Genomic DNA, 24,396 nt, shown 5'->3' with positions numbered 1-24,396 from the left:
GGCCCGGTGCCATGTAAACCTCCCCATGATCAAAAAAACCAAAATTCTTCCGATGGCACCAGCCCCTGAGCCACGCGTTGATCAGGTGTGTTTTCCTGCTCCTTTCGGTATCCTTCCCTGCCACTGCAGGGATAGAGGAAAACACTACCTGTGCTCCCGATCCTTGAACCAGTCGCCCCAGTGCCCTGAAGTCCCTTTTGATCGCTCCAGGACTTCTCTCTGCAACCTCATCACTGCCAGCCTGTATAACCAGCAGCGGGTAGTAATCAGAAGGCCGTACTAAACCAGGGAGCTTCCTAGTGATGTCTCTGACCCGGGCCCCAGGGAGGCAGCAGACTTCCCTGTGGGACGGGTCCGGTCGGCATATCGGGCCCTTCTCCGAAACAAGAGGAGTATTAAGAGTATTCCAAGTTAACTGGAAAAAATAATTTGTAGAATGTATGTTGGGAGTTCATAAAGTATTAGAAGTACTTTTGATATATGCAGATATGTTTAAATACTGTAGTGTGTTTAAGCATTTACCCCAGCAAAAAATCTGCATCAAGTTGTCCCATGTTTTGGATCCCACCTAAAACTCAGTGAGATTATTGGAAAGGTGGTCATTGACTTGAATAAGCTTTGGATCATGGTCTTACTTAATGGTACTTTGCAGGTGGACAACTATTTCCCAGTGTGTTTTCTAAACCTTTGCTGGTTATTTCAATATTCTGGTTAGAAAAATACTGAAAGTATTGTAATTTCTGTCTCAGAGATTGTCGTTGCGGGAGATTTCTTGGTAGTCCGTGTCATAGCTTGGAGGTAAAACTTGAAAATTTTTGGTTTGTCCCATCACGTCATGCTAAATTATGTTGCTGTCATAATATATGGTTAGGTTTATATAACAGTGTGATCAAATTTATCTCCTTAGTCAGTTGTGTGCACAAACTGTCTCTCACTTGGAAAAGGTGTGCTTTCAATTGTATGCAATATAGAGGACATGTTCAATACTTTCTTTGTGTTTCAAAATGTTGCTGATTAGCTTTGTAAGGTCAAACACAAGCTGTTGTGTTGCTAAAAACCAGCAAAATTTTTTCAGTGCTTAACCAGAAAAGAAGCATTCAGTTCTTCGAGTAAAATGTAAGAACAGATCTAACCTTTTTCTATGTTAAAATCATCTTGAAGTAGGCATATCATTAGATTAGAAATTATACTGCAGAATAAAAGGATAAAGAAGATTTAGGACTGTAATAAAACAATACTTATATACAATGCTTACAAAACTTAGATTGGGAGGTGTTTGCCTGCAATTAATGTTATTATTTCATTAAAATTGATATTAGCTGTTGTTACAGTTTTCTTGTTGGTTTATGAATATTTTGTTCCTCTGCCTTATTCTGACTTCCACTAAGGGAAACCTTTGTTGTATAATTTCAGGTTGTTTAAAGATACTAATTTTACTAAACAGAGCTGCTTATTACATAAATACTTGTTGATGAATTCAGAATACTTAGCAGGTTATCATGATGTTTCCTCACCAATATTTTGCTTTAAATTGACTTTTCTTACAGTGATTAAAAACAACAAGACTAAAATTTATCATCCAACACACCTTTACATACAGCATACATATGTAAATATATTGTCACAGACATACATGTTTCAATTTCAAATTACTATATCCAGCAAGCATTAAAATTTTTTCACTGTACACAGCTTTGTGATATGTGAGTCTTCATATGGTTTGACCAGAAGTATTTTCACTGAAACACAAAAATAGATATAGAACTTAAAAATATATATTTACCAAGAACTGACACAATTATTAATTATGCTACAATATCTGGGAAATCCTAATATTCTGGCATCGTGAGTTAAATCTAAAATATTAAGATTCAATTTGTTTAGTTCTTCTGATCCATTTGAATTTGCAGAGTGTGACCTTTTTGGGCCTTTCCTGGCAGACATGTAACTGAGATCTCCTACATGTTAAGAACAAGATACGAAGACAACTCAGTATATTAAATGAGACTGAAATACGATTGTTTGCAGAACTACTATATGTCTGTGTTTTCCCAGAAATGTAATCTTTTTCTGGAAAGCTTGTCTTCACAGAATTTGAGGTCTTGGGCAATTTTTTTGAGACTTCTTCACATGTAGAAATTCAGGCCAGTGACACTTGTCCATATTCAATGGATTTCGTCGTTCACAGGTACGAAGTCCAACATGTCGGACTTACTGCTCATGCACACGACAACTTAGGTTTTTCCTTTACACATTTAAGTTGGTCCATATTTTCCAGATAGGAACATGGCATACCTGGTTGTAAAGCAGTAGAAGCAAAGCTGAAACAACAATTTATTTGTTAGAAACTGACTTTTTTATATCTATTTTTCTGTATTTGTTTTATTTAAAGCTAACCCTAAATATTTTTGTAGGTAAAATTTATATGTATTTTACTATGTAAAGATTGCTTTATGTGGCTTGTGATGAATAGCACTTTCTCTTCTTTTTATAACAGCTAAGTCTATCACAAAGCATTACAAATATATGTCTGCGTGTTTTAGCATGTAAGGAAAATGAACTCCCTGAATTTCCTAACACAGTGAAACAAATGTACAAATTTGGACAAGTTTTAGTCATCGTATTTTAAAAACTTATTTTTCTCTGTAGTAGACTTTATAGTTCTGAGCTTGGTATTATTAAAAAGAGAAGGCCCTCCAGGAACTCTGACAATCGTAACAGGAGTAACTTTGCTAAAATATACTGGAGACAGATTTCTCCAGCAACATCTTAGCTAATCTGTCTGGAAGTAGTCCATGAACTTCTGAACAGGGAGCTATACAACATTGCATAAGTTCATGAAAGATCTTTTCAGCAAAGGCTCTCTTTGGATTATGTGTCTTTGATGTGTTTTGTTTGAAGTAGTAAAGAGACAATTTATTCAACAAAGTGTCTCCTTAACCATGCCAAAACTCAGCTTCCTGGGAGAAAAAAAAATGCAAAGTTCTGGATACTCTGATAATACCGAGGGGGCATGACTGACAATATCCTTTTAGTGTGTGATTTTTATGTATGCATATTTTAAAGTCTTCACAAGACTACCGTCAATAACCATGTCAACCTGTGTACTTTCAAATACTAAGTCTAACAAAGGTTTGGGATTCTTGTTCAGAGAATTTGAAGAGCAAAGATGCAGACTTCGCCTCGGTGAACTGACATCTTGCAAAACAGATTTTGCAGAATAGGCAGAAAAGAGCTGCTGATTCTCTACCGCCTTTCCCAGCAGAGAATCAGTTCCACTACTGTTAGGGACAGCTTTAATTTGCAGATGAGAATCTTCAAGGATCCTTTTGGTGGATGCTGTTTAGAAAATACACTCTTCTTGAGGTCTCATAATTGGTGTTGCCAACTTTTTTAGGTACCTGTTGCGAATACGTTTCGTGATGAAAGAGAGAATGGGTACATTTTCTACTCACTATACTAACTCTTAGCACCTGAGAGACCCTTCACTTTGTCAAGGGTAATTCTGCAGTGTAGTTTGTTGTTTTTTAAATAACATTTTATGGGTGGCTAAAGGGTTATGAAGCTTTCTATGTTTTTATTTTCCTAAAGGGATTGTGCATCTTAGGTTGAAAACAGTAAGTACATATCTTAAACTTCCTGAGTATTTAGTAAATAGATGTTGGTTTAATAGATTTATTGATTAGGTATTGGTCCACCTACATATATTGTTACCATTTCGGTGTAAAACTCCTTGGGACAATGAACTAAAATTAGATTGATAAAGTTTGGTATTTATTTTTGACTTGAAGTTCTTAGAAGCGGAAAAAGAGCAAAGTATATCTTTAGCAAGTATTTGCTATGATAATAGTTTCTCCACAAGCCTCATTGCTAAAATATCCTGTATTCCCATTGATTCCAAGAGAAGTTCCTTAAGAGAAGTGTGAATTAGTAACATCAGGCAGGGATTTTGTAACTTAATCCATGTAGACTTTATCACATACTGACCTTCAGAATTGACATTGACTAATATTCAGAATATTATACCCAGATTGGTGGTTACACATCTTCAGGTTTGAAATTTGTTCTTTCATAAACATGTATGTGTACACATAAGCTTTAGTTCTGCTTAGTTCATAAATTTAATCCCTTGTGACCAAGCTGATACGGTAGAGACTTTTCCTTTTCACTGTGTCTTCCCATCTACTCTTTTCAGGTGGTGAGATCAGTCTTCAGCTTGCTTCTAAGCCAAAGGAGCTCTGTCAGTCCTGCTTGAACTCCTAGTCCCTTGTCTGTTATAAAGGTGGTTTTCTTCTTAGACTTAGAAAAGGAATTTATTCTCCATCCTGTCTTCACTGGGTTGTGCTTCACTCTTAGAAGGCTTTGCCAGCACTTTCAGTGATATTATTGGTAGTCCTCTTTCCTTACAGGCTTCCTTAGAACCTCAAGCAGGCTTTTCTTAAATTGGCTTCGTTGTTAGTTTTAATACACTCTGAATGAAAGAAATAAGTGCTGTAAATATGGACAGGATGCAATTATATATATATAATTATACACACATATATTAAAAAAGAAGATTGACTTTCATCTTGGATTTTAAAGTGGAACTCAACTGTGGAATCATAACCAGCACTTTCATAGTGCATCTATGCAATGCAATATTAATATTACCTATAATTACATTGGACTGTGAGAACACATTAATGACATTGATATGTTTACATTTTCTGAACTTTCAATGTTTTCTGGAAAACTGTTCAGAGCTGTGCTGATGTACTGCAATAAATATAAGAAATGTATGAATCAAATAACACGAAGAAACTCACTGACTTTTGTAGCTGTTTTGACAGCATATGGTATGTGACATTTTATCCTATGTTTACACGGGTGGTGATCCTAATCAACAGCTTTTTGTGAAGTATAGGGACCTCAAGTTAATAGTTTGCAGCCACACCTTTACCACTTTTTTAGACACATTGCAAAACACACCTTTCTGCAGGAGCCATGTCACAGTAATTGAAAATATATACCTTTAACAACTTTAAAGAAGAGAAGGAGTAAGAAAACTTTACAACCCAAAATGCTAGATCTAGAAGAGCCAAATAGCAGAGATGTAAAAACAGAAGAGCAACTGTATTGGGTCAGACCAAAGTTCCATCTAGCCCAGTATGTTATCTCTCACAGGGACTAACAGTCAATGCTCGGGGGAAAATACCAAACGGGGTAAGTATGTAGAGCTACTTCCCCCAGGTATTCTGTTAGCCTCTAGTCATTTGTAGTTTAGGGACTTTCTGATTTCTCTGTGTTTAGTAGCACTGAGAGCATTTTTTTCATGAATTAGTCCAGTCTCTACTGAAGCCTGCGTGAACTTTTAGCATCCAAAACATCCCATTGCAAGGAGTTTCATAGCTTAACTACATTTTGCATGAAGAAATGTTTCCCCTTGCTTGTTTTGAATCTGCCATCTCTGAGCTGCTTTTGATACCCCCTACCTTCTGACAACTCATTACTGTCTTCAGCGTTCAGATATTGTGACAGTGGGTACTAGAAATTCCTAAGATAGATGAATGAGGTGTTTCATAAGAATAATTGTTTTGATTTTTAACATCTGGAATCTAAAATCTATATATACTCTGTCTTTGGGCATTTTGGTCTTTGGGAGCAGATGTTCACTGTAGTTCCTTTCAACATGTTTCTGTTTTTGTCTCTGACATCCTACTGTAATGGATTAAAATAAGCAATTTGGCAACTACTCAGGCCTTTAAATAAACTTCACTAAGTTGGAGAACCATTGCATCTCTTGTGGCGCCAGACTAGCAGCTATATATACATGGTTCTTTTCCTCTTATGCAAGGGTTGTTTGCCCTCTTCTATTTTTTTTTAAATCTTAACTTATTTATCACTTTTTCAATAAACAAAATGCATAAGAATAATTTTAGCTTTTCTTTTTCTGTAGCAAAATTAGTAGGTCCTTAAGCATAGTAAATCAAATCCAAAGTAGATCTTGCTTCTGATAAGTTTTATCAAGAAAATAATTCTTTCTTGATTACTTTATTTGTTTTCAAATAGTCCCTTCATATATTTTGTCAGGAGATGCTGGAATTCTGGTAGAACAATTTTGAGATAGATGAATCCAGGAAATATTTTGTAATGACAGCTGCTGAAAGGAGAGAAAAAAGCTTGACAGTCTAATCTGATTTCTTTATCATATATCCTGTCAACTATAGACTCTCATGAGTTCTGGTTTGATTGGCCATCTGAATATTACAGTCAGTAACTGATTTCATCGCTATTTAATTTGTGATTCTAATAATTTCTGTTACTTTTCTTCAATTTTTGTTTGCTTTTACAGACAAGTGAAAATTCAAAATAATTATGTCCTCCATCATTTTTACCTCATTGTTTATAGCCGGTCAGCATGAAGCGTAAAATCTTAGAGCACTTAAAATATTTTTCAAGTTCAGAGCAGTTCACAGTAATTAACAAGAAATGGAATTAGAAATGTGGAAATAGATCTTTAGTATTTTTGTCTTTTGAGACAGAGCAGTACAAGGGAAATACATGATAGTCAACTGTGAGTTGCAATAGAAATTTTAAACATCGGATACCTGAAATTTTACTTTTAATATTAAGGGAAAAATAAAATGTTGTATTTATATTTCAGACATCAGCCCATCAAAGGGGTCTCACTTGAGAAAAATATGTCTCTGTATTCATAAATAGTGCAAGAAATTTTGGCATATATTAATAAGAAAAAAAAATGCTATTTTTGCATGTAAAAATAGCTCCTTCAAATTGTACTGACTTATCAGTAGTGGAATCTAGACCAACATAATTTAGGGGACTGCTTTTTGTTCGTTGCATTAAAAGCCCTCTCCTTTAGAACAAAATCAGGAACAAAAATCTCAAAATATATTGAATCATAACTTGAAAATTCCATTTAGTCAGCCATGGCTCCTGAGCTGTAGGTCAGCTGCAGCTGAGTCCCATGTTTCCTCCACGGTGTGCAGCTATACCACTGTCATTAAGCTTATCTACTGTTTGGTGGAAATCAGGTGGAAGTTAATGGTGAGCGTGGTGAATTAGAGAAAGATATTTGAACTAGACTTTTGTTAGGCACTTCTGCAAGTAGACGTCAGAAGTGTGTGAAAAAAGATGATTGAGTCTGAATGTCATTTCAAGCTATGCCATTGCATAGCTACTATTGCTGTTCCACAGAAGCTTCTTGTACAGGCACAGTTCTAACAGAAAAGTTTGCTTTTACCAATGTGGTTTTGGGTGTTTTCATAGTAAATGAAGGCTTTACTACACTGATATAAGCACAGGTTCTCCTGCATACCCTTATCCAAGCTAGTAGTCTGATAGTTTAGTATAGTAGTATTCTCAGAATAAAAAAAAGACTCATGGTATAACTGTATCCTTATATGAGCTTCTAACCACGATATAGTCTTCTCTGTTTGCAATTAATGAAGTCATATGTGAAATATTTCTAGATTCTTTAGCTGTAATGTATCAATGGTCACAATTCCTGACGTCTACAGTCTTTTAAGAGACTAAATAACATTCTTGCAAAAAATCATAAGCCAAAGAAAAAAGTATACAAAGGTAGTGAAAATAGTAATAAATATGATCAACTAATGATGATATTGAATAATGGGGTAAGTCAAGGCATCAAAAAGTCCTTCAGTTCTAACAGTTTAAATTCCATTGAATCTAGAATACATATCTTGAAGTGTATTCTTGTATTACTGAAGACAGCTGCTATGTAATTAAGAATTACTGTTAATTATATTTTGGTTCTATACAAAGTTGATCATGGAAAATATGTTATGCCTTATATATTAATTATCTCCCCATTTTTTTACTCTAGTGTTTTGGCAGGATATAATGGTACTATCTTTGCATATGGTCAGACGGGCAGTGGCAAAACTTTTACCATCACAGGAGGAGCAGAACGTTACAGTGATCGAGGCATCATTCCCAGGACTCTATCTTATATTTTTGATCAATTGCAGAAGGTATGGGACATTGTTTTCTGTTTATTTTTAACATCTGGTTTACAAATACTTAACTATATTGCAAAAGGCTGTTTTTATAATAGTGTTAGAGGAAGCCCTAAAATTAATGCTGAAGAAACTAACTTGACATGATACCTTATGCAAGAATACGTTGGTGATAGTTTTGGTTACCTGGTTTGTTGCAGTAAACTGAAAATAACGGGGTGTTTTTGTAGTTTTAAAAGCCATGCTATTTTTAGTTGGTGCAACATACATTCAGAACACATAATTGGTTCTCCTTGTCTTAAGACTTATATTAGCTCCACTCTGGTTTTGTATTGAATGTATTGCATCACACACATCTCGTACAAAAATTGCTCTGATTCCTATGTAAACCAACAATGTTGTATAAAAGATGGAGCATTACTTTCACTCCTAAGTTACCTAATTTCTTTGTGCTTGACTGGTGCTCAAAAAAAACCCAAACCCATAAATAGTAAAATGAATATTAAGCATTTTTAAATATTCAGTTATTTTACCTAATGCCTTTATTTTACCTAATGTTACTTATCAGCTAGAATATATTCTAGAATGCTAATGCTAAATATCTCTAATTATGATGAAAAGCAATTTTTAAAGCCAGTAATGCAAATCCTTTAAGTATTTGAAAGAAAATAGATATCCATATTCATTTTCCTTCTCTACTGTTTTCCTTTTAACTACAATTATGCACTTGTATGGAATGTTTTTATGTGTATATGGTATTAGTAATGAAAGTCTGATTCACTGAATATAGTTGGATAGAAACATTGTTAGGCACATTTAACATAATTACACATGTATAACATATGAACAGGTAAAGATGTAAATAGTAAAATGTCATGAATGTATTATTATTATTGTTATTGCTGTTATTAATTATTCCTAATGCATTCTTTCTAAAATGAAGAAAGAAAAAAGAAAAAAAAAATCCTTTGGTCTGTTTTTAAAACAGTATCAGTACCTAAACACTAGTTAACAGTGACTAGAAAAACACTTTCAAAGGTAGTAAGCTGTATTCTGAAAACCAGTTTTGCATGTTCTTTACATCTGAAACTTCTGGTGGAGAAATAGTCACTACACCCATATAAATATTGGTTTGGCTTCACCAAAAATTTGGGCAGTAGTAAGTACTGCCCAATATGATTTCTCTGTCTTTTCCCTTTTTCCTCATCTTACAGTATTCTGAGTCTTACAGTTCTGTCCCAGTTATTTCTTAATGCTTTTCTGTTCATTTCTTAAATACCACACAGAAGATTTTCCTGCCACTGACAGCTCAATGCAACTGTTGGTTGAATACCAAATTTGACATAGCTTATAGGGCAAACACGTCACTCCAGTGTAGTAACTGACCTAAACCAAAGAGCTACAAACTTTCTTTTTAGGTGAATCCAGTGATGTAAAAATGAATGGCGTACTTCAACAACTCTAGCTGTGCCCTGCAGAAGTAGGGAGGAAAACAATACAAAGTCTTAAAATAGTTTTGAGATTACAAAAAGAAAAATACCTTGCAGAAGTCATAAGTGTAATTGTTGCACTTACAAATTAATCAAGCTGGTTTACAGATCATTGTACCCAACTGAATTTGAAGTCTTTTACTCTTTTACTTTGAATCAAAAAAAAAAAAGCAAGGTTGCTTCCTATGCAAAACAAAGCCGTCATGCCTGGCAGAAAGAGAATTGGCAGAATTTGGGAGAAGGATAAAACTGACTGCAATTTAATTGTATGGTTCTTCTGGATGTACTGTGCCCCCAAAAAAGACACCCAAAACTTAACTTGGTGGCTTATTTATTTATTTTATGTACAGAAAACATGGCATCAGTTCAATTTTACAGAAGGTAATAGTGACATTTAAAATACAAGTGCACTGTAATGTCTCAACATCTAGGAACAATGATAGAAACAGAATAAATACAAGTTATAAAAAAACCCAACTTTAAAAGTCTTACCACACCTGAAACATTTCTTATTATCTCCTTACATTAATTTTTCTAATAAGTAAGTGGTAATTGTCAATGGAAATGCTTCAGAAACTCAAATAAGATGTCAGCAACAAAATTTATCATTGAATAGAGAAGTTAATTTTAAGTTAGTCATTCCAAATCATAAGTCTTGTGACTGACCTGCAGCCTACAGGTTGGAAATAAAGCCTAAGTAACATACCCTATTTTTTGCCACATATAAGGGGACTGTGAGAAACAACAATAGCTAGCTGATGATATAGTGATTGGCATTCCAGGTATAAGAACTTTTTTCTAAAGGAGGATATGGGGGGATGTGTGTATGTGTGTTAGGTTATAACCAAAATATTGTAGAATTATTTCAATTTGACATTTGTATGCAATGAAATGAGTGAATAAGTGAAAGGATGCGCCAGAGTAAGCACACTGATGATTGTTCATTATGCTTACAAGAAATTTCATTTTCTTTTAGTATCTGTAATACTGATATGAGTGAACACAGTCAATCATTCTGGTGCTTTTGTAACTATAGGAGGCAAAAGTTAAGAGAGGAAGAGAGGATCCTGGTGTAATATATGTTTTGTCTCTTCATTTACTCCATCAGGCCTATGACTCATTTAAGATTAATCTTCATATTTTAACAAAGCTATTTAATTAAACAAATTCAAATATTATTTGACATTAACATCAATTGTTACATTGTACTTTTATACTCTGTCATTCATCTAATACAGGGTACCAATTCTTACTCATAAGGGTATATGTCTCAGTCACATGAACATGCCCTGTTTGAGTAAGGGTTAACAATATTAAGTAATTACCTTGGCTCTTGCAAAATATGGCTTTGGCAGGTAAATGTACACGGCTTATTGCAGGTGCACAAAAGCTTGCTCTTGTGGGAATGGAAATGAAAAAAAAACCCGTGTGATCGTGTTGCCTTAGACCTGCTGCACTCACACAACCCCATGGAGGACTTTTGTCGTGGAAAGTGAAGAGGTTGATCTTGCAATTGCCAGCAACATACAGTGTCAACACACCAACATTCTTTTCTAGTGCTACTTATGTAATAAAAACAAAATAGGATGAAAAATAACTAGTTTATTTGCTGACTTCTCAGCACATAGTTTCTACAAAAATGTGTTTGTTTCCATTTTCAGACTGTGTTTGGGATCAAAAGCTCTACTTAGTTATGCATATAAGGATATTTCTGTCTCCCTGCTTACAAATCTTTGTGTTTGTTTTGTACATTTTCTTTCTTGGTGCATCTTAAAGCACCTATTCTTGGTGTTTTATCTTTTGACCTGCCTTTCTTTTCATACCTTTCCCTTGTTTCATTTCTTTTTATCTACAACTGTGCTTTGGAAAGTGCTGACATAGTGGAGAAGAGTCATCTGCCTCCTAACTCTAAGTAGGATGGAACAGGAGAAAGTGAATTCAGGGACACAAAATACAAGACTTTTGAAGCTCTTACTTGCACTGAGACAGTGCAATTTGAAACCAAGGAAACAAAACTTTTTACCCAAATGAGAAGCAAATCAAGCCCTTTGTTTTTAATAACATCTCATTTTAATTTATTGGTCAGAAATTCTCCTATTTCCACAGCTTCCTGTTTGAACAGTTCCTTACTACATTTTTCCATCCATCGGTACTGTATCTTTTTAAATGGTGTCCCTTGAAATAGTGAACTGTCATTATCAATAAAAAAAACCCATGGGAAATAACTATCCAGTGAAAATGAAAAGTTTGTATCTCAAAGTATTTTGCAAAGCAACTGTAGTGTATTGGATTATTAAACTGCTACTGTGAGTGTGATATGAGTGCTTTCACAGTGGCTTCATCTGCTGAAAAGTAGTGACTAATTTTCTTTTATTTTGGAAATCATAGCCCATTATTTAGAGGTTTATGCTGTTTGGATTTGGCTTTGGGGCAGGAGAAAATTCTGTCTGCAAAACGCAGTTGTGTTAAGTTACATTTTGGCAATACATTCCAAAAAAAAAAAAAAAAAGGATTACAGAGAACAGCCGACACCATATACAGTGCTTAAATGTTATGATGAAGAGAGTGGAAAGCAGTACATCACTGATGTTTCTAAATGAAGTAAATCTTTGATTTATTTTTGTTGCTGTTGTCCCTTGTTTGTTTGGTTTTTTTAAGCATAGTCTTTCTATCCATAATATGAGGGTTTACCTCTTTATAATAACATTCTTTTATTGTCATAGAACTGAAAAATGGCATGTTGCATGGTTCTGTAAGCAGGCTGCCATGTTCTAAGTGTATACAGACTTTTCTAGGTATAAGGAACCAGACTGAACTCATGGGCATAGTGGGGTTTTGGGGGGATTTTTGTTCTGGGTTTTTGTGCGTGTGTGTGTGTGTGTTTTGGTTGGGGGGGGGTTGTTTTTTCTTTTTTCTTCTTGGGCCTTTATACATATGGTAACAGAAAACATAAAAGTATCACGAATTGAAAATGTAAACCATACCCAGGAAAAGAAAAAGAGACAGAGTGAGGAAGCAACAGTAATGATAAATTTGTGTTCTGATCTAGCTCTGACTTCTCTTTATAGCTCTTCTTTTTTTCTATTTTGTTTTTCTTTTCTTATCCAGGATAGCAGTAAAGTGTATACAACTCATGTTTCCTACTTAGAAATCTACAATGAATGTGGTTATGATCTGCTGGACCCAAGACACGAGGCCTCCAGATTGGAAGATTTGCCGTAAGTAATAAAACTACAGAGAATCATCAAAAAAACCAACAGAAATAATTTTCATGTGCCCTGTTGCATTGTTTGGCGACTTTTTTGAAACTCTGCTACTGTTCTCTGTTAATTAACTCAAAATACTTTGTTTTCTCAATTTTATCAACACTGTCTAAATTTTCTCTTATTCTGTATGTATAGAGGCTAGGGAAACTAGATGGGAGTAACTGCAGGTGAAAGTATTAAAAATGTATATTGAAATTATGCAGAAGAGATCTATTGCATCCACTGAAAACAAAAGAGAAGGTATACTTGTTTTTCTCATGACAGCCTGTCTCTTTATATAGTATGCATGCGCGTGTGTGTGGCAGAGACATATGTAACAGGCAGTATTTCCTTGCAACAGTAGGGAGAAAAACTCCCTGCTTCTACTTGGACCTTTTCCTTCAAGGATAATTATTTTTCTAGAATAAGCGATTATGAAATAAGGTAAGTAACAGATAGAAAAGGCTACAAGGAACTCCAAAGGACACTATATTTACTTCAGAATGGATAATAGTTTTCATTGATGACACTAGCACCTACTAATACTTGGAGAAGGGTAGTAAATAAAGGTTTGTAGGTCATGAACACACAAGCCTGGTGAAGTTAAAGATCATAATTTATAGGAAATCCAAATCCTAGTTTCTAAGTTTCTTCTGAAAAAATAGTTTGTAGTCTGTGTTATTCTTAAAATAACTCAGCAAGCCCTAAATATGTCTAAATAAGTGAGTTGTTGACTGCTTGGATTTGCAAATGCCCTGAAATAATGCTAGAAACCATAAACTTTCTCACTCAACATGATGGTGACTGAAACATGTAAATAGCAATTAAATCACTGCTGATACAAGAGCAGGAAACGTACTGAAAACTGCCAATGGAGCAATAACAGAAAATTAATAGAATTTTATATCAAAATATAAATATATCAATATATATAATATATCAATTATGTTATTAACATATTAAAACCATTTTATTTATTTATTTTAAAAAGATCTTCCAAGTTGTGTTAAAATATAGCTTTAGTTTTCTACACAATATGTGGTATCTAGGACATATACCTACAAAAAACTTTCAAGATTGATCTTTATAAAACAAGCTAGTCTAGAGATAAGGAAGGCAGTAGACAAACTCAAAGTACGAGACTGGGCTGTAAGTTGTTCTCATTGCTTCGCTTTCTTCATCTGTAAAATGGAATTAAATTTTATCACTTTATGATACATTGGTACTATAAGGACTGTATGTATTTACTGATGTCTTTCATGGTAAAGTTTAGCAATTTAATTTATTATCTGCTTCCTGTGCTATGCAGAGAAAAATTTTAAATCCGAGACTAATTTGGATAATAAGTTAATTTTTGTGCCCATTTTTACAGGTGCAGATTTTTTTCTCAGTTCTGTTTAAAAAAATAGTCCATTACACTTTTATTCAGCTTATTAAAGTTAATGCTATTAAGTTATTCAAGTTTATTAAATCATTCATTTCATTTATTGTTATTTGCAATATTTTATTTGAACTCATCCCATTTATTCATTTTATTAAATTGAATTTATTCAATTGAACTAAACTGAATTTGATTAATATAATTGCAACTTTATTTGAAACAGTTATTTGGGGGTCATATGCCCTGGAAAATATGTCACTTTTTAAAACTAGATTCTGAATGTTTACTAATAATGAATTTTAGAATCTCAAAATTGGTTTATGTATGGTGACTCAATGAAGCTAAAGAATAACTCCTTGTTATGTATTAGTCTATTTTAAAAAAGTAAAAGTTGACAGATAATTTGGTTGTGAATTAGGGATAAAGCACACTGGGATAATCATAATTACCTGTAAACTTATGTAGTGTATACTATTGCAGGATGTGTTTTAGTGAGATAATAAATTTTTCTCTGCAGAGTAACTAATCTTAATAAGTGCTTAATGGTCTTACTGTACATGGTCATTATTGTTTCCAGTACATCATTTGTCAAAAAAATATGTACTGTACACTAAAACTATACCTTCACCACTTATATTTAGCATTGTGTAAAAGTATTTAATTAATAAAATATTTTTGTTTATTTTTTAAGATAGTAATTTAGGATTCAAAATTTAAAAATATATAGTGGCATTCTGAGCTAAAAAGGGAGTGCAAGTTGCAGGAAAGCTGCATGATTAACTATATTTTAGTTACTTGGTTAATTTTTGTAAATGATAAAGTAAGTAGTAGTTACACTTACGTAAATAGTAATCACATATTTCAAAATATATCAGGTGTTTATTACCTAATATATATTTCATTTTTTTGAGATTTTTATGTGCTTAAGACCTTTTAAGGTTTTAGTGGTAGTAAGAAAATACAGAATAATCTAACTTCCTCAAGCTTGTTTGAAAGCATGTATTTAATAAGAATATTAAAAAGAACGTATTTTTTTGTACTTTAAAAGAGTAATATTATGCATAATTTCCTGTTGAACTCCACAGTGGATCGTCAAGGTTTTCAGCATCATACAAAGCCAAATGCAGGTTTTCTATGCTTAGGTAAATATTAGCAGTCTGTGCTGATATTCTCCAAGTGTCTAAGATGGACAAGAAAAGTGTTGAAGAAATGTGTCATTTTAGAAGAGTAAGCAAAAGACTAGTTAGCCTCGTAAAGTATGCATATTGTTTTGGAAGAGTATTGTTATCCATATTCCTGCAAAAGAAGGGATGCAATCTGAATCAAAGATATGTACTTCTACCTAGTAAACTCTAATGACTTTACATTATCAGTTCAATGGAAGGAATAAACACAGAGTGATGGCATTCAGGTAATAGAAGTTATGAAAAGTGCACAACAGACTTGTTTATAGTACCTGAAAAATGAGACATTAAAATTGTGTTTGATGTTTAAGGCAAAGTGAATAATAAAAATTAAAAAAATTGACCATTACATCTGATCATTGCATGATCAGATTTGGAATCCCTGCTCCTGAAGTCAAGGTTTTGTGTGTAGCCATCCTTTGTATGTTCTGTAGACTATTAAATTTTCATCTTAATACTGCTTAATCATTTCATTAGAGTCTGCCAGATGAGAAGGGAAGAGGCTCTCACAAAAAATCACTACTTTTCTGGAAATAAATTCCTGACAAATGTGTGAATGTAGTTCATATATCTATATATCTAAATGTCTGTCTCTATTTATATGTATATAGATCCATATATAGAATTACGTAATTATTTATGTATGCATATGTAGAGATATGTATAAGTATACATATTTATATATGTATACATAAATATGTATCGTTTCTAATAAGTACAGATATTTATACATCAACTAAGTTTGGTTTTGAAATCCCATTGAACTTTTATTTTCACAGAAAAAAAAACAGTTTTCATGATGTTTAGTTGTAATGATATTACATGTAGCCCATAAAAGATATAATTTGATATACCTTAATGCTTCATATACAATATGCCTCGGTTTACAACTGTAACTTGTTTTGCTTACGCAAAGCTGTTTTAATTTTGTGACACTGTAACTGAAACACAGCATATGCAGATGCAAATACATTTGAAGAATCTTACTTGTTAGAATGCAAAAATTGAATTTAATATTGACAATCTAATTCTGGTTGTAGCTGTAGAGAGTTCTATGTTTATACAAGGAAGTTATGATTGTTTAATAGTATAAATAGTATAATAGTATAGCAATAGCGTAAAACTATTGCTATAAAATATAGCTGGTAGAAGACTATTTGAATTCTTACTGCCATCTCTTGTTTTCATAAAAGATTTGCAGGACTGTTCAAATTAGGAACATTTTTCTGAACTCTTTATTTGCTCTGAGGTTGTGCAAGAGGCTTTCTCCTCTAACAGGTTCTCTGTTGTACAGTGTATTTGTAATTTATATAACTCCATGATACTGAATCAAACCAATGTCACTTTAATTATAATCTTAAACTTTAAATGTGTAAAATAATTTCAGCATACATTATATGTTGTTTATTCCCATGCAGATTTTATGTTGATTTGTTTCCTGAAAACTAGTAGGAAGAAGTAAGTGAAACTTTTCTAAGGTGACTTTTCTAAAGGCATCAGATGAGTAAATTAATTCAGTTCAGATTATTGCTGTGCTGTTCAAGGCAACTTTACTTTTTAATATCAAAGTGTTATTTAACAAACATTTTCTTGTGAGCGAGATTATTGCAGTTGCCTGCAAATTCTGACAGATCTTATGTGTTTTGTTTGTACATGAACCACCAATCTCATTGTTTCAGTTCTGACTCCTTGTTCTGCACTGTGGGGTGAGTGGCGAGAGAGAGCCGGTGCAAGGCTCTTTCCGGATCTCAGTAAGAAAGGCCCGACAACAAAGGGCTTAATAAGATAACTGCTTTAATAAGACAGAATAAGAAGAGGAATATAGATGGCAAGTAAATTTTACATCCCATCAGATGCTGGGCATCCCACGTTCATGCAGCATCGGATGGAGCCTGAATGGATTTCCCCACGGCGCGCTGCGTAAAGCAGCACAGATCCTGTCCGTGGAGAGATGCTCTCCCTTTTGGTCATTCGAGCTATTATATAATTTCCTTACAAGAAAACAGCTCCACTTCTAAAAGGTGTTCTCATGAGAACTTCTTGCGGCATTTTTCGATAAAGGCAAGGCCACGCATGTGGTGTGATGACCGGGTGGGAGCTGCCTGCAGGCTCTTCTGTTACAATGACCTAGCTGAATTTATCCTGCAGCCAAGGGGTCTGTGCAGCATGACACAGGCCTGGATGCCACGCTGTGCCTGCAGCACAGCACATGTATCAATACACTCCTATGTCCATGAAGTGTAGAACAAGCAAACTGTGTTTTTCTTGTCTCACATGTGGAATTCATTGGAGACAGTGGGAAGGATTTCCTATCACAACATGACGTGTTGGGAGAACAGTCTGCACCAATACTTACTCATCTCATAGTTCTGTCATGTCTCACAAGCTAAGGAGATTATGCTCTAGGTCTATACTTGAATGGAAAATCAAATCTCTGTGCTATTGAAAGCTGTGCTGGTGGCTGAGTAACTTTGTAACCTTGCCTCTTGAATCAACGTTTACTGTGTCCTCTGATGTGGTATTCAGGGAGCTATACTACAGAAGGATAATTTTTTTTGGATGATATATAAAATGATGATCTTCGTCATTCTTTCTTAAAACGGAAAGCTCCTTGCAACTTTACACAAAGATTAGCTATAGTTATCCATTAGTTTATTCTGTTCTGGACAGACTCCAAGATGCATGCTTGCTGCTTTTCTTTTTTTATCCTTTTCCTAAATTTATTATTGTCTGTGTAGTCTCCTCCTCATGCTGATGTAGTATCACTATATTCTGCTAATGTATTGCCATAGAAGGTATGTATCCTCACATATTATTTGTTTACATCATTATGATTAATTTTTAAATTTTTATAAAGTTTTTGAGATTATTTTAGATTTCTTCAATTCTAAGCCCTAGAGACAGGTATAATCATAGGAAACTTGATTTTTAAAATTGTCACTTGTTTTCCAAAATCTTTTAAGTTTTTTTATTTATTTATATTACACAAATTAATGAGATGGTATTAATTAATCAAAGGAAGCTTTAACTTCATTGTTTGCCAGTAACAGGAATTTCATAAATGAAAGCATTCAATGTGAAAGGTGCTTTTGCATTAATGGCAGCTCAGTTGATGCAGGAAAGGGCCTGAGTCAATAACAGTATAAAAAAGGCTGATCCCATCCTACAGGTTTCCTAGTCAGCTACAGATTCCATCCATTAAGCCAAACGGAAAAGATTCTTTGTTTATAAAGAAAACAAAACCTTGTCTCTGCCTTCTTTCAGTCATTATGGATAACGTAACAGAGCTTTTCCACTCCAAGATCCAAGTTAGGGTTATGAAATTTAAAGATTTCACTGATATAGAGAATGTTCTATAGAAAACTATTATCATATTATACAATAACTTTATAACACTATAAAATAAATCATTTTGTTGTCATTTTGGAACATGTCTTTCTGAGGAAGTTTTGACAGATGCCTCTCAAGATGTGTAAATTTAGACTTTCATCTGGAAATCCTCTTAATAGCTGCAAGACCGCTGTATGGGAGGCTGTCACTGGTTTGTGACATCCCCACTGTCACCTTTCTGATATAATAATAATCATCCAGAGCTTTTCATCCAAACTAGTATCTTCGTTGTCTGGAAATTATTTATAACCATTGGTCAAAATGTAGTCTGAAAAGATTCTTAAAAGTTTAAATATTATGCGGTGTGCGTAGTAAAACAACATAGTTTTCCTAAATTATAAAAAGAGGTAGATGATACTTAGTGTGTAATTTGAAAATATTAAAATTAGTCAAAGCATCATACTGTAATCAGAACCACTCTGGGCTTTAGCGTGTGATGCGCACATGGATGGAATTGTGGACAGAATACAACTTGACATTATCAAAACATTGTTATGTGAGAGCAGAATTATGCTTTTGGGTTTATGCTCTGAATGGGGGAAGCAGAGCTTCATGACTGTACTAGTGCTGTCTTACCCTACCACACAAAAATAAGGCTGTAAGTGGGAGGAGATCATACTTGGAAAAACAATTGTTATGGCTAAATGCTAAAGAAGCATTATGTGTACTTTTACTTTTTTTTTTTCTTAAAAATAGTGAGTGTATTGCAATGTGTTCAGATTATTTCTGTATATCCATTCCAATGTTTGACCATCAGAGGGTGAACTACTTTCCTAATACTTAAGAGTAATACTATGGAATGCTGCTTAGCTGCTCGATTTGATTCTGTCAGTTTTGGGGAAAAAAAAGACAAGCAAAGCAGAACAAAACCCAACCTGTGTCGTTTTGAAGCAGCTTGGAGTAATTAGCATGCAAGAACTACCTAGAGGTAAAAACTCAAGCCCCATACTCCCTCTTGTGGTTAACCTTGAAGAATATGAAAAATATATATATACACACACACACATATATATGTGTGTATACGTATATATATAAAGTATTAGCTATACTTACAGGGAATTTTTTTTTTTTTTAAAAAAACCTTCTAACTTTTTTAAAAGTTCTAATTTGCTTGTTGTAAGTTGTCTCAGAACATGTCATTCACATGTCATTCACCCTGAAGGACATGTCATTCATCCTCAGAATTTAGTGTACTTCAATTTTAACAGAGTCTTCACTCTGGGAGTTTTCAAAATCCAGTGATGCAACTACTTGGCTTCCATGTTGGATACTATAGAATGTCCTAACTGAGGAGACCCTAACGGCTACTCAGTAAAGCCAATGAAGTTTAACTCTCAGTAACCTGATCAAAAGAAAAAATTCTTATGTAAAAGGGCTATTTAAAGAAGTGAAAAGGAGTTTCAGTAATATTTAGTAGCTCTCCTGGAGCTTTTGCCATATCCTTGCTACTTCCATCTAACTTCCTTTTTCTGAACTTTAAGGCTTAAAGAAGTACAACTAAGAGCATTTCTAACCTCAGTGGAAATAAATAAAATCATTCCACTTGCTTGCTTTTAATTTAAGAAAGGGATCATTTACACTTGTAGTTCTTACCATTTGAGAAGAATGAAAAGAGAAATAATCTTGACAAATGCAAGGTTATTAGAAACATGTTGGCTACAGATGTGTTGATTCTGAAATGTTGCATGTCTATTTGTTCATCAAGATTATGGTATGCTTTATGTATCATTTGTGCTTAAATAGCTGTGGTAATGGCAAACAAACACCCACTTATTATTTGTTTGTGATGATTCATCTAACCTCTTGCTCTTGAGATTTTACTATATCTCATTAAAAAAAAAAATCCCAAAGCTTTTTCTAATAGTTATAGATTTTATATATTCCTTTTCTATGTGGAGGTTTATAATAAAGGAATAAAAAGGAGGTTACAGAGAGTTAAAAAAAAATTCAGCACTTCCTTTAATGTGCATTTACTCTTCATGTTTTTAGTTCTTTTATTACAAATGCTTTTGGGGTTTAGATATCAACTTTTAGACACAATTGAAATGAAAGTTTGGAACAAAGATCACCTTACAACAATTCTGGTTTTCACTTTGAGGGTTTTTTTCTGTGTAGGAAGGTGACGATAATGGAAGACCCTGATCAGAACATTCATCTGAAAAACTTGTCTCTTCAGCAAGCAACGAATGAAGAGGAAGCCTTAAACCTACTCTTCTTGGGAGACACCAACAGAATGATTGCTGAGGTGAGAGTTATAATGGTCATAAACTGCTCCACGTAAGATGTATCTTTTGGAAGTCCTTGGAGATAAATGACTAAGTATCTTCTTTCTGAGTGTATTTCCACAGTAAAATTAAATAAGTATTTGATGATAGCTTTCACTTTGCAAAGAGCTTTCTGTTTTTCCTTAGTGAATCTGATTGGTGGTTGTCGATGTCATAACTTACTGCAAATAAAATAAGTAAGAAAAAAAGTTTTTCTCATAAACTATAGACTGACTTTTGAATGTAGCATGTATCAACATACATACACATTTAAAGATTAGAAAACATGGCCTTGCAAAGCATTGTCAAACATTCCCACAGAAGTACTAAATTGCCTTTGAAGTAGTTACAGTAGGAGTTAGCAGTCCCCTCTTTTTTTTCTTCTTATTGCATAAGCATGTGGTGTTATGTGTAAAAAAAAAAAAAAAAAAAAATGGTAGTGCAAAGCACATTCAAAATAAATACTTGCCAATATGCAAAGACAAGGGTGTTTTTACTGATTCTGGAAAATTCAAATGAAATGTTTCCATATCCAAAATTTGTAGGGTTTTTTTTCCTTATCTTCATACTTGGAAATGGAATGTAAATTTAAAAAGTGTATTGTATAATGTGAGCACTGTCAATGTGTCTTTACTACAACACAGCTAATTCTACTTTAGGAATCTGTGGGTTTTCTTCCTCTGTCTGACCAAAAAGATATATAATAAATCAATGACAAGAAAGACATTTAAAGTATATGAAATAGTCAAGTAGCTTTCTGTTACTGCTGGCTGACCTCGTACACCTGGGCACAGGGGAAGAAGCGTTTGATTACAAAATGTAAATAGGCAAAAAACTGATTTGTTCTCTCTTTCTCAAGGGAGAATATTTTAGCAGTGACATTTTGAGAGGCAGAAAGATGTTAAGGCAAGAGATAATCAAGCTGTGCTGAAGGGCTGTTAGTAAATATGAATACTGAGGCAAGGAACTGTTTGATGATATTGAAATGGAAAAATTGATACAATTTAGAGAAGAGGAACTTGAAAAAGTGTTATAGAGGAGACAAAAAGACGACATTGAGTTTAGAAGCCTGAAAACCTATCGTGATAGTTGGTGATGAAAACAGAAAAAGGAAATTCATTGCATGGAGAAAGATCTTCAGGAAATCTCTGGTTTAGAAGCACTGTGTATGAAAATGAGAGAGAATATTTAAAGAATGGTGTGCTGCTGGCTGACAGGGTCATAAATCAGCAATTGTAAAGGGCAATAGTGTTACATATTTGGAAAATGTTACCTAACGAGAAAATATATCCCAAACACTGAAAGTCATGAACAAATAGCAGGACTAATGAAGATGGTAATCATTAAAGGTCAAGATAAAGTAATGCTTAGTAAAACTAAAAGAATATTCTTAATGGGTCAGACCAAAGATATGTCTGCTCCAGTTTCCTGTTTTGAACAATGGCCAACAGCAAATATACAGAGAAGAGTAAAAGATAAACCAAGTAAATAATGATACTTTAAAAAAAAAAAAAAATCTCCTAATCTTCATTAGTTTGTGTTTCAGACTATTTATAGCTAATAACTTTTGTTGTATTTTTTCTTTATATGAATTTGCGCAGATGCTTTTTTTTTAACCTTGGCAAATTTTTATCATGAAATCTCGTGTGACACAAAGTTCCATGACTTAACTGCATTGTGTGAAGAAAAATCTCCTTTATCTTATTTTTTAATCTACAACTTGGTAGTTTTATTTGGGGCATGCTAGTACTTGCTAGAAAACATAAGAGGAGACATGGGAATGTGTGGGACCCCAGTAGTAGAGAATTCACTAATCTGAGTGACTTGGGTTAGCAAATGCTATGCCATTGTCACTTTTGCTGCTTTTGCCACAGCGAGAGGTTTTTTTGTTATATAAACACTATAAAGTTATTGTTTCGTTGGTCTTTAATGAAGAGTACTTAAAAGAAAAAAATGCAGAGAATACTTGCTTGGAATAACGGCCACTCATTGCAGCAATATTTACTTTGCTTAGTCTGAATGCTAATATGATTGCAAAAACTTCAAATGAGGTGGATTTCACTGTAGACATTTTATTTATCTAGTTACCTCATACACTGTTCCTTTGCAATTGCAGCAGGTACGTTGCAGTACAGTTCAGTGAGCTTACTGAGTGCTGCTTCCTCTTAGGTGTTACAGAATTTATCACCCATTATCATTTGGCATTTTTGGCTTTAGGTGACTGTGGTACTTCATATGATGACTTATCAGAATGAGAAAATAGTGTTTGCAGATATGAGGGATTAATGTAGAGGTCTACGGAAAAAGATTTATGACATCAACCATAACTTCTTCTCCAGAGATCCATATTTTTAAACCTTAAGTGAATTATGGTAACACTTCCTGACCTCAAAAAAGATTAGGACCCTATTTAAGTAAACTTTAAAGGAAAAGACACAAGATGAATAAACCTAAATAGAAAAGAAAGTAAAAGAAATGCTTGATTCATCTGTTTTAATGATGATGAGTTTGTCTGTAGAAAAACTAAGATGGCTGTCATGGATCACATATGAAATCTGTGGCCTCTAAAACTGCAATGTAATGCTTTACCCCTGAGATAACCCTTCTTTGAAGAGTTGCGGGACCATTTTGAAAATAAGAATGACAATTTAATTTCTGCAATGCCTCTGCTAGTGGAGTCAAACTTGTGATTTGAGGGCTGCATTTTGCCCTCACCACTGACTATGCTAAAAAGAAAGGGATCACAATATTAAATGTATTCTATAGGCTACATTCATTCATTCATTCATTAAATGTCAGAACCTAAGGGAACGTTTATAACCAAATACTTCTTTCCCACACGTAACTGTATAGCTCATGAGAAGGAAAAAAGAGGAAGCTGATCTAATTTGTGCAGGATTGGTTTATAGGTCAGTTATAGGACCAATCCTTTGCTCTAGTTTTGACATATGCTACAAGTTGCGGAAATGGTAAGATGGAAGACATCTGTGCACAAACACTTCTTAATGTAAAAATCAAAATAGGAAGTTTTTGTCTCTTATATACTGTCAGGGAGAAATAGGCAGAGAACAAACCCAAAAAACTGATTCTTTTGTTGGCATCTCTTCCAACTCTAAGGGCTATAAAACATGGTTTCTTGTTACATTTGAATGCATAAGAATCTCAGCAACAGGTTATAAAAAGAAAAATCTGAATTTATTCTTTATATTTTAATTTTTTAAGCCAACTTTATGATTTAGATGTCTCATACATGCAAACAAAGGATTCCAAAACCTAATTTGCACATATGACACAGGTGGTAGCAGCATCATCTGAAAAAGCTCATGTACAGAAATAGGTGTTTGGCCATTTAGGTAGTGTTCACAAACCATTTTATTTTGGTAGATATGCTATCAATATGTCTTCAGCGGAAGTGGTCTTTTCTAAATTCTTGTGATGGGAATCACTTGTGATCGCTGTC

General features: G+C 33.9%; 1 protein-coding gene across 1 annotated transcript in view; it reads left to right on the top strand.

The window, feature by feature from the left end:
* KIF6 (kinesin family member 6) overlaps positions 1 to 24,396 on the top strand; it is a 179,891-nt gene that overhangs the window by 16,365 nt on the left and 139,130 nt on the right. Inside the window, exons 4-6 of the mRNA XM_076335557.1 lie at positions 7,850 to 7,997; positions 12,581 to 12,690; positions 20,788 to 20,917. Coding sequence (XP_076191672.1) covers positions 7,850 to 7,997; positions 12,581 to 12,690; positions 20,788 to 20,917 — 388 coding nt within the window. The remainder of the gene's footprint in view (positions 1 to 7,849; positions 7,998 to 12,580; positions 12,691 to 20,787; positions 20,918 to 24,396) is intronic.

Source organism: Aptenodytes patagonicus, chromosome 3, assembly GCF_965638725.1.
Source record: "Aptenodytes patagonicus chromosome 3, bAptPat1.pri.cur, whole genome shotgun sequence".
In the NCBI taxonomy this organism is placed as follows: Eukaryota; Metazoa; Chordata; class Aves; order Sphenisciformes; family Spheniscidae; genus Aptenodytes; species Aptenodytes patagonicus.
This window is presented reverse-complemented; position numbering and strand designations above follow the sequence as displayed.